At 36.5% G+C, this 11,726-nt stretch overlaps 1 protein-coding gene across 1 annotated transcript; it reads right to left on the reverse strand.

The window, feature by feature from the left end:
- Window positions 1-8,647: 8,647 nt before the first annotated feature.
- Window positions 8,648-9,520, reverse strand: LOC134274764 (uncharacterized). Its single transcript, XM_062756995.1, has 3 exons — window positions 9,460-9,520; window positions 8,982-9,311; window positions 8,648-8,886 (listed from the first exon to the last, which is right to left on the reverse strand). Exons 1-3 carry the CDS (start codon window positions 9,518-9,520, stop codon window positions 8,648-8,650), a joined length of 630 nt encoding a protein of 209 aa, XP_062612979.1.
- Between the last annotated feature and the right edge of the window lie 2,206 nt (window positions 9,521-11,726).

The raw sequence follows: 11,726 nt of genomic DNA on the forward strand, positions 1-11,726 counted from the left end.
TGGAATAATTGTACCAGCCCACAATGGTTCTCTCACTAATTTCCAGTTCGTGAATAACAAATTCCTGGTTACACTTGTGAACACAGAAATATGTAATGTACAGGATCTGTTCTAAGGTTAAATTATGATTTTCAAACCATGACCCTTTACGAATTGATACCTTTTTATGACATTTTTTGTTGGAGCATCTCCATACGTAGCAATCCCGACTGAATGAAGTGTCCCTTCGTAATCCAAACCGTCCAAAGTCACAAAATTTGCACACACAGTCTTTCAGATTAATCAATAAATTTAATGGAATTAACCAGTCAATAATTATTTCTACATTTTCAAATATTTTCCAGAGGTCTTTCAATTTGTATGGCATATCGCAACGTGCATTTGTTTACAAATTCACCTGTCACTCTACTGCGCATACTCCGCACGTGCAATGATGACAACGGCATTTTAGAGAACAGCTGAATTTATTTTATGTAAACGTAAGTGTTTTAATGTAACATTCTCTTTATAGGTTAAAAACTTCGTTTAAAACGAAGTTTTCAACTGTAAAATTTGACCTAGATTACGAATTTGGGGTCAAAAATGCCCAAAACCGCTTATTTTTAATTTTTACGACGGCTGACGCCGTCGTACTATATAAGAGGAACGAATAAGGCATTCATATAATATGGCGCCTTATTTGGGGGACCGGTAAAGTAAAGTCGTTCCGTATGGCGTGCTATTTCGGGCACAAATACTTAAAAAAAGATTAAAAATATATTTACAGAATATATATTGACAGAATTTGGTGTTTTATTCCATAAATTATTTAGTTTATTGCAAATACCTTTATATAATTTTCGAAAGATAATTGCAGAAAAAATACATAACACGAGTCGCAAAACATGTTTTGAAAAGATTTTTTTTTATTTATAATTAACATTTAAATATTCAAATTAATATTCTTAAAGTAAAAATTGGATTTAAAACGGAATTTATTTGTATTTTAATTAATGCAAAAAGAGAGAAAAATAATTGAATTTGAAGGACAAATATCTTACAGTTTTTACAGCACTTGTTATTTGGCTGCGGGTTATGATGGATAAAAAGACACTGAATTTATAACGCTAGCAACTTTCCATACATTATTCAATGCCCAGCAACACCACTTGATATAAACAGTCAATCATGCAGACGACATCTGGAAATTCATATGGAATCAATTTACTTACCTTTTCGTACCCCTTTAGCTATTTTTTTTAAGGAAAACAGGTATGTCATCCAAAAGCGACTAATATGGATGTAAGCGTAATTTGTATATTTTTTATTTATTGAATTTTCCGTCATTTTAGTTGCATTATGTCCCTTTGCTTACATCAGGAACTCTACTTTCGACTTTCGATTTCTCAAAACAAATTTCTGGAATAGTGCATTACGCGTGCCAAATAACGGAAAAAGAAAATACCACGAATCAATGGGTACCACGAATTGATGAGAAACGACTATATGTGAGAGATTTAAATAACATGTTCTTTACGTATTGTCAGTTCAAGCAACCGTTCTTGATAAATTATGTATGCCTAATGGTAACCTTTGTAGGACAATTAGGTTTAAAATTAAAACAAGTGGAATGGGTTGTGTTTTTAGACCAACAAACTCAACTAAATTATTTCCTTTGTTCATCTTATTTCTCATTAAACCATACCTCGACAGAACTCTCATTGGCTCTGAGTGACAAGTAGCTGCAGATCTGTAGCGTTATGGTTTTATATATTTGTCTTTGACCAAAATACCTGCTTCCTCCAGAGACAATCCTTAAGATCAGATACTCTACCGCTCACATACACAACCTGGTGATCACATTGCCGACAAGGTGGATCTGGTACACCTTAGTCATACCGTATCTCTTCTCCAATTTTTCGTTTTGAAGATAGTGCTAAACAAGAAATCTGTGAGCCAATGCTCACTAGTAATACCCCCGCTCTGATGTAAATGAGCACTATCATGTAATCATGTTAATATACACAAGTTCAATTACAGGCAGATGCACAGAAAAATATGAAGTTGACATCAGATTCATATCAAAATTAATTCCACCATATGGCATGCCTCAACAAAGAGTGTAATAAAATTTCAAGTATCCGCTATGAATAGCTAATGAGAAAACTGCAACTAAGATTTGTTATGTATAAAACGGACAGACGCACAGACAAACAGGAAGTTGATATCCGATTGGAACAAAAATGTATCCCAACATATGGCATACCTTAGAGAAGATTGTGTTAAAATTTCAAGCATCTACAATGAGTAGTTGTAGAGAAAATTGCGAATAAAATTTGTTATGTATGAAACAGACAGACCCACAGACAAACAGGAAGTTGACATCGGATTTGAGCGAAAATGTATCCCACCATATGGCATGCCTCAGAGAAGATTGTGTTAAAATTTCAAGCATCTGCGATGAATAGTTGCTGAGAAAACTGCGACGAAAAATTATGTATGAAACAGACAGACGCACAGACAAACAGGAAGTTGACATCGGATTTGAGCGAAAATGTATCCCACCAGATGGCATGCCTCAGAGAAGATTGTGTTAAAATTTCAAGCATCTACGATGAGTAGTTACTGAGAAAACTGCAACGAAAATTTGTTACGGACGGACACACAGACACACGGACGGACGGACAGACAGACAGACAGACACACAAGGGTAAAACAGTATATCCTTCGGAGCGGGGGTATAATGAGGTTTTCTTTCACTGGATACACATACAGTGGTGTTCTGCCTCACTGCCGCATGTACACGGGCAGACCTTACCCTTATCTTGCCAGGTCCAATAAATACAACAATAAACAGTTTTCTGTTTATTTATAACAAGACATGAAAGGGTAAAATACTGAAAATAAACAATACATCACAAAGATAACATCGTAATTGCTTACATTTACTTGAATAATCTTACAAACACGCATTCTGAATTAGACTATTTATGAAATGATGTGCACATTGTTAACATCAGAGAACTTGTTACACATTTTAAAATTTAGAGTCTACCATGCAATGAGATTCTTAATTATATTCCTTAGAACTACTGTGAAACCAGTGTCTCTTAAACAAAGAAATAATAAAATATTGAGCAATCAATATCTTCGTAAATGTATCTTTAATTTCCAATAATATGGTTTTGACATCCGGCACCACACCAGGAACATCCGGTACCACACCAGGAACATCCGGAACCACACCAGGGACATCAAGGACATCCGGCACCACAAGTGGGGCTTGAATGACATCCGACACCACACCAGGGATGTCGGGCACCACACCAGTGGCATCTGGCACCACACCATATATCGGGGCAAGGCGTTGCGATACGAGTGGATACTTCTCGAGAGGGACGTTAAACAACGTATAATCAATCAGTATATCAGGACAATACATTTCCGTTTCAATTGCTCTGCTGACCTTTGCTTTGCCAGAGCGACCGATTTCCTCATTGTTCTAGGGCACTAATAAGATGACCTACTCGCTGCACATGATAATTATTATAATAGACAATAATTAAATGATAACACACTGTAAATGATTTTAAACCACCCTATATAATAAAACGCTCACCCTTAGGCGCTTAGCATTAGCATCAATAGTCGTCACTGTGTCTTGTTAAGGTTAATTAGGGAATCCTAAATGCAGAGATCTTGCGAAGAGTTATATGGAAGCATCTTGGGGTAGTGTAGATTTTAAATTGTTCAAATCATGACCCCCGGGGGTTGGACAGGGCTACAATAGGGAATCAAAGTTTAATATCGAAATATATGAAAAACATTTTCTTCTTAAGAACTACAAGGACCAGAAAAGCTGAAACTTACAAAGAGGCATCCTGGGGCAGTGTAGATTCTAAATGTTCAATTTATGATCCCGGGAGTAGTACAGGACCATAATTTGGAATCAGAATATGCTATTACAAGGGGATTAAGAAATGGTCAAAGCTTCTCAGGTGAGCGATGTGCCCCATGGGCCTCTTGTTTGACACATTTTTAAAAACAAATTAATAGCAGTATTGAAAGTGAACAAAATGTCATTTATTCAGTTAAACTGCCTGCGTCTCGGGAAATAATCCTGTTCATGGGGAACTGGAATCTTCCTAACACCCTTATTGATATATTTTAACTGTACGATGTCTTCTGGACGAATGCGGTTGGCGCCGCTCTTCTTATAGTGTACACTCTGATTTAGCTGCAATAATGTATCCCTCTCCGATTTTTTTTATCTGATGTTTTCTGGAGAGGGCTACAATTCCATCGCATCTCCGTAATGGTGCAAATATATTTTTTTAAATACGGGCGATTGAAGTCAAAATAAATTATTTTTACATTCAACTTCTTATAAGACGGAATTTTTTATTCACTGTCAACAACATAGCCCGCTAAACTCGTAAACCATGTAAAATATATCTGCATGTTTACCAGCAGCAGCCATGACAGTTAACGCGTGACGTACTGAGACTTTCGCTTGAAATTTAGAACTAAAAAAAGCAAATATCGATGTTTATAAACGACTGTGCTGAAATGTATCACAAAAATATTGATAAATAAAACCATTTCAAGTGTTATTTTTATGCAAACAGCGATATGTATGCTTAAAATAAGGGAATTCCTAAAAGATCCGATCCTATAGATTCTAAATTCTCATTGTCTGTCCCAAAATAAAATCTATCAAGGTCAGTAATCATGGCGGATAATTTCAAGTTGTGATGTTGACATACACGAAAAATAACCGATATATGGGTCGTTGTGAATATTTTTGGATCGATTTATGTCTTGCATTGTTACTTTTTTGGAGTCCAGGTAAGAGATGTTAATAAAATAGCCGTTTACTGTTGATTTGAGCCGAAATCCGTGCGGGAGCGATTCACTGCCGCATTTGCACCATTACGGAGATCCTAAGGAGTTGTAGCCCTCCCCCCCCCCCCCCCCCCCCAAAAAAAAAAAAATTGGATTGGGCTACATTATTGCAGCTACCTCTGATTTTGCTCCTCGATTCCCAATTCATTCTTGATGAAGTATATCAATACTGCCTCAGTATCGAATTCCATTAAGAATCAGATTATCACGCATTGTGCACATCTGTAGTTCCAAATGTCGCGCATTCAGGTCAGATATTAGTCTTGTTCCTTTCTACCATGACGTCTGACCTGGACCACCGATTCCTTAATTTTATTAACTTACTTCGCTTTTCATCATACTGCTTGCCTTTAAAAAGTATACCTTCATACATGTCATTCCTTTTAGATCTCATTTCCGGTAGCTCATTGTTTGTAGTCATCACATTTGTTTTTCAATTTCTTTGACGTGTTACAGTTTATCTTACATCGCTTTCGGCTAGAGTGTCAGTTTTTTTTTTTGTTAAGTAATGATTTTGAATTGATAAACTTAAACTCATTGTTAATTTTTTTTGCTTCAACTTTTAAGAAATTGAGGCACCCAATGGGATACCATCATTTACATATACATTATGTTTGGATAACCTTGCTAGCTCACTTAAAATACTTGGCCCAGAATGATCCCAAAGCCAGATGAAGATGTACCGCCTCCTTGATATGAGGTGCCTGAGGTTGAGATGATGATATAGCCGTTGTATGCCCCTGTTGGGATTCCATTAGGGATGCAACTGTGGATGGATTGTTTGTAGACTGTTTAATTATGGCAGCTGCTAACTTGCCTTGGTCTATAGAGGGGACAGCGTTCAACTGCACTGTCGCATTTGCGTCAGCATTGTTAAGGTTTGTGTCAGCCATCACAGTAAGTCATTCGTGTTCCCAGATTTTCGCTTCTTATGAATTTTCGAGGAAATCCCTTTTAAGGAAATTTCCCCATTGGAGGCATGGTGGTGACCTTAGAAAATAGGTTTTTATAGTAAATTCTGTAAATATAATGAAAATGTTTTTAATATTCACATATGTTACGCATACAAAGCCTGATCAATGAAGCATTATTGTATACATTACGTAAAATAATTTCAACATCAAATGTAATTATTTGTCTGTCAAAATACAGGTTTGCTCTAAAGTCGCGAAGAAGGGAATTGATCCTTACGTCGCGGGTTAAAATCCCTCTGTGGGACGTAGAGACAATTTAAACCGAGGTTCCGTGTCGCAGAAGGTGCTGGCACAAAAAAGATCCCTCCCTGCTCGATGGCCCTGAGTGCCTAGTATAGGACAAAATTTGCAGTTCTCCACTGGCAAGTGGTGGCGTCTCCGTATGTGTGAAAAATTCTCGAGAGGGACGTTAAAAAATATCTCATTCAGCTCAATCCGCCTTATCTTAGGTAAGCTCTGATAGTGATCTGCAGCCTTATCTGACTCCCTGTGGCTGATGTACAATCAACAACCAAGAGATAATTGCTCATTACTTTTTTATTTATACATCTATTGTTATGATATTATCGGAATAATAACAGATGAAGTATTGCTGATTTCAATAATATAATTTTGAACAACGTTACCAATATCAATTCGAATATATTCCAATAAACAAGTACAAATTGTTGTTAATTTCATGAATAATCACATATTAAATCTCATTTATTGTCCATATATTTCAGGAAATTTCCCCAAATGATAGGGTTTAAAACAGTCAGTACATAGGTTTATTTTGCATTGTTCTCATCTACTGAGGGGCTCCTTTTCTGATGCCCTTTTTAGTGCATTATTTACACCTTCTCTGTTTGTCAGTGGTATAGGGCTAATGATGCTCCTGCGAACGTTCCACAATGGTGTGTTTCCTTTTCCTAGTCGTGAACATACCTATCAGCTGATGGGGCAGTTTACAGCGAAATTCCAGTTCTGGTTGTGTTCTGGTTCTCTGTTGATCTTAGTTCTCAAAATGTGATTTGGGGATTCGCGCAGCAGAATAAATGCATTTACAATGCAGACATCAATCAAAGTACTCAGAAGTACAGAGAGCCGGGCTCATTTACAGAGTAGAATGGATTTCTTACATGAATCACGTTTATATTCTGATGAAAAAAATATTTTAAAACTATCAATATAAATGATAAGACACTGACAGTGAGTTTTTCAATCCTAATACCACGGTCGGATTTTGCCAGAATCAGAATAAATCTGGTACCGCAGCTGAATGTAAACAAACAGGCCAGTCTGGTTCCCTCTCCTGCTTTACCTCGTATGTGTAGAGAACTACGGTAACACTGATTATCAAAAATCCTTACGCTAATGAACTATGTTCTTTGACTTATGAAGTTTACAAAGTCATTACTACTAATGTTTATTTTATATAGATAAAACTTCGTTTTATTTTTGTTGTTTTATTTAGCGTTTGTATTATCTCAAAAGCGGTTGAGAGTAAGAACTATATTTTTGCACGTAACTTTAAAATGGCGACTATGGGGTTAACATCCTGCCTTGAACAGGATCACATAAGCCGGCATTTGATCTTTGAGCAATAAGCCCGGCTAAAAAGAAAAAAAAAGAAATACTTCCACCATTTCAGACTTTCTCTTGAAATATTTTATGTAGACCAAATTTGGTCCGCATGGTCTACACCATTCGTATGAGCATTGTACCATTTCACAACATCTGGACAGCCAACTGCCTTCAAGGATCCATGATTCTGCCTCCTTTGTACTTCTTGGTCTGCTTAAGTTGTGCTCGTTGACATAATAGTAAGATTTCTTTGTCTTTCCAAAGAGTTGCAATCATGTTTCCTTTCTGTTTTACAATGGAGTCTCCTTGTTGTTTTAGTTTCAACTTCTTCAGGTCCTTCGGTAAGCCTTTTCTGTTTGCTTTCACTGTCCCACAGGCGATTATTCCTTGATCCCAAAGTTTACGGAATAAGTCTGGCGATATGAAACTAGAAGTCTCTGTCGAGACCGAGCTCTACTGGTTTGTACTGATAATAAAGAAAAAGAAAAGTAGCAGTTAGGACTTATAATTTGACAAAATCAATAAATAGAATAATGATCCTTGATTGAGTCTCTTTCTGGGGCAAGATTGTAATAAGACTACAACTGTTGGAGTTACCTTTAATAAAATTTTACTGAATTTCAATTTAAATTACTATGGCAACATAAATCATCAAAATCAAAAACACAACACTGTTAATTATGTATCTCAGTTTAGTCTGTTGGCATGTCAAATCATATTATAATCAGACTCAAAATGTATTAGGAGTAGCATTCTAAAAGTATTTCACAGATATTTCTTGTTTAAGAAACCAAGGCAACACCATTCATCATTCAGACCCAAACTTTAAGATGAGTAGCATTTTGAATGTTTTTCACAAAAATTCCTATCTCTAGTAACCACGGCAACACTGTTCATCGAAATCAAAAACCGATACGCTGAAATATGTGTCTTAGTGCAGTCTGTTAGATTAAGGAGTCTTCGGTGGGCGATGGACCCAGAGGGACGCAGACATGTGTTGAAGACGTTTATTAAATCAAATCGCAGACTCGCATACAAAACAAAAGAAATTATCTGATTGGCTAATAATGATATAACATCAACTGGATTTACTCATAAACGAAAGTCGGTAAAAGGTTTAACTAATAACAGGAATATAACAAAAAAATAAAACTATTACTGAAATATGAATATAATAAAGCTTATACACAACTGCTCATTACTTAACATCAATCTGAATATCCTTAAGATGCGTAGGTAGGTACAAGGTGCACTCGATTGCGCCGGTATTTGTGGTCTACAGAACTGACTTCATAAGAGCGGTCATCTAGACGACGGATTACTTGACCTTTAGCCCAAGGGGCTTTACGGTTGTCGAATGGTTGTAGACGAACCACATCACCTTCCTCGAGAGGCTTGAGGACTTGCCTTTGATTTTCTGTCGAAATAGCTTTTCTGTGTTTCCTGTCGCTGCTGGATCTTACTGTTAATATCATCAGTCTGTATGCCTTCTGCTCGGAGAAGAGTAGTTGTCATTGGTAAAAGCGTACCTGAACGACGACCAAAAGAGCGCTGTACAGGGCTTGTGTTCTGTCCTTGGGTGGGTGTGTTCCTGTGACCAAGCTGTGCCAGATACACATCCCTTCCTGACGCCAGAGCTTTTTTGATGATAGTCTGCTGATTTTACTGCAGCCTCAGGTTTTCCGATGGCTTGAAAGTTTCCATGACTACTGGGCTGATGTCTGAAGTCATATTTTTCTGCAAAGTTCTGAAACTCGACACATGAGAATTGGGAACCGTTGTCCGAGACGACAATCTCAGGTAGTCCGTATCGAGCAAAGTGATACTTCATTCTCTTCATGACATTGGTTGCAAGTGTTTGGCGCAGTTCATCAACCTCAAAGTATCCTGAAAAATACTAGTAGTCCATACGAATGAGATAGTTGATGTTGTCGAGCTGAAAAGGTCAACACCAACCTTAGACCATGGTCGGTGTGGGACATCATGGGGCGAGAGTGGCATCTTGGTATTTGCCACTTCAGGGGTCGACTCGTACCAACCAGGTTTTGGTTCTCCCAATATGTTTCTTTTCGCATACGGTTCGTTTCCTCTGCCATTTTAATGTAAAATTCCTCTGTAGAAACCAAAGACCAAAGTCTATTTCCTTCTCGGCCTAACGTAAAACCCTCAAGTTCCTCTCCACTATCGTCGTCTCTAAAAAACCGCCGCCATGTTTGTTATTGATACCACACCACGCAGGCATTTTCTTTGTCTGGTTCTATATTTATAATTTTCTATTTTATTAATGAGGTAAACAACACAAAGGTTTTGTAAAACTTCATTTTGTTGGATTACTCCCTTCCATTTTCTTTATTTCCTCTTTCTTGGACCAATCAGCGTTTTATTTTTCAGTTGGGTTTTGGAACATATATATACGTCATCGGCTAAGCACATGTAGGTTTTTCCGACGTATATTCTCTGGGTGAATACTGCACTTAAAACAGGACGTATATATATGTCTGCGGGACTTAATGAGATAAACAATCAATAAATCAATCAAAATACAAGTTTTGTCGATTTGAACAGGTATGATACTTGTATGTCATGAAAGAAATAACATACAGAAATTGAGTACACTCTTGGTATTAACAATTTCAAATACAAGCCCATGGCCAAAATGCCATGAACTTTAGGTTTTTCTAGGAGCCGCACTACATGACATTCAACTTGAAAGAATGTTAACTATGCCAATATGCATATGCCGCAGAATGAATAATACGGAAATGCATAAAACTATGAACCTGCATAGAATTTAGTACAAGTTATGATAAAATTAACTTACTCTATTTATAAAATGCATAATGTCCAGGGTAGAATTCATTCCAAATTATAGCAAATGTACCTGATTTGTCATAATAAACATACGTTTGGTACTGCATAGAATTCAGAGCAAATTATCATAAAATGAACATTAATCATTTATGCACTGTTAATAATAAAAATGCATATGGTCCCGCATAGAACAAATAGCCACTTGTAACAAATGAACATGAACTAATCACAATGTAAAATGCGTATGGTCGGGCATTGAATATAAAGCACAAATTAAGACTACATTGTAAAACATGACATGTGTTTGCACTGTCCATAAAATAAAATGCGTATGGTCCCGCACAGAATAAAGAAATATATGGCAAATACCAAAATCTGCTCTACACTATTCATAATATAAAATGTGTACATCTACTGTGACCCACTTGATGGATATCAATTACTTGCATAGGTCTGTTGTTATACCTTAAGCTACCGTATTGGTTATCATCTTAATTCTTCAAACTGAAAAGATAATAAATATATATGCATGTTACAGTTGCAATCTTTTACATTACAATAAATATTTCACTTCGTAAATAAAAAATAACCTTATCATACTTATCTATAGTTTACCATTTGAATTACATGTTGTAGTTCTTAACCTTCGAAAATTTTTATTCACGCATAGACTCTGAAATGTATTGCTTTGGCAGTAGAATCAAGAACAATTTTCCAGACTATAGAGTAATATAACCTCCTGGTCTTTTGATTATTTTACTTAATAGACATTTCACTGCACCTACCGAGAAATTTAAATTCATATTTTACTCGCCTAATTGCGCCATGGATGTTTATGTAATATTTCGGAAGGCTATTCTGTCAAGTGCACCCGTCATAAAATATACATTGCCCCCCTCCACCAACCACCAAATAAAGACTACAACAAAAATAAATTTACATCGGTCTGAAGTAATCTTCTGTGTCGATGAAGGATGAAAGAATGCTTTGCTAGATCGTTTGAAAGGCTTTTTGCAAATGCAAATATTAATCAATGCTATTTTAGTTAGTCTTTATGCTCTGTGTGACAAATTCTCGTTCAGGGTCAAATCACTTGATTGATGATGGACAATAGAGGGTGAAAAACTGTGAAAAGGTGAGGGAGCGAGTCCACACAATTTTCAATAGAAAACGCTTTCGTATTTTGATATTTACTCTTTTAACATCCTGATCCAACTTCTCATGTTACACGCATAACTGAGAAAAGAGTGTCTCTGTAATATATCAAAAGGCTATTCTGTTAAATACATCCCGTCATAAAATATACATTGCCAAAAAAAAATGGGACTAGACTTACCTCAGTCATAAGTAATTTGTTTCTGCATCTCTGGTGATAAATGAATGTTTTGATAGATCGCTTGGAAGGCTTTTGCAAAAGCAAAGTACTGCTTTTGGAGTAAGTCTTCATTATCAGTGTGACAAATTCTCATACAGGGTCAGATCACGTGATCG

Source organism: Saccostrea cucullata, unplaced genomic scaffold (genome assembly GCF_032062105.1).
Source record: "Saccostrea cucullata isolate Sc308-1 unplaced genomic scaffold, CSIRO_AGI_Scuc_v1 ctg7945, whole genome shotgun sequence".
Taxonomy (NCBI): domain Eukaryota; kingdom Metazoa; phylum Mollusca; class Bivalvia; order Ostreida; family Ostreidae; genus Saccostrea; species Saccostrea cuccullata.

Coding starts and splice junctions, on each gene's coding strand:
- LOC134274764 (XM_062756995.1), bottom strand. CDS start 9,520: ATGGCAGAGGAAACGAACCGTATGCGAAAAGAAACATATTGGGAGAAC. Junction 9,312..9,459: donor GGAGAACCAAAACCTGGTTG/GTACGAGTCGAC, acceptor AGTATTTTTCAG/GATACTTTGAGGTTGATGAA. Junction 8,887..8,981: donor AAGGACAGAACACAAGCCCT/GTACAGCGCTCT, acceptor TGATATTAACAG/TAAGATCCAGCAGCGACAGG.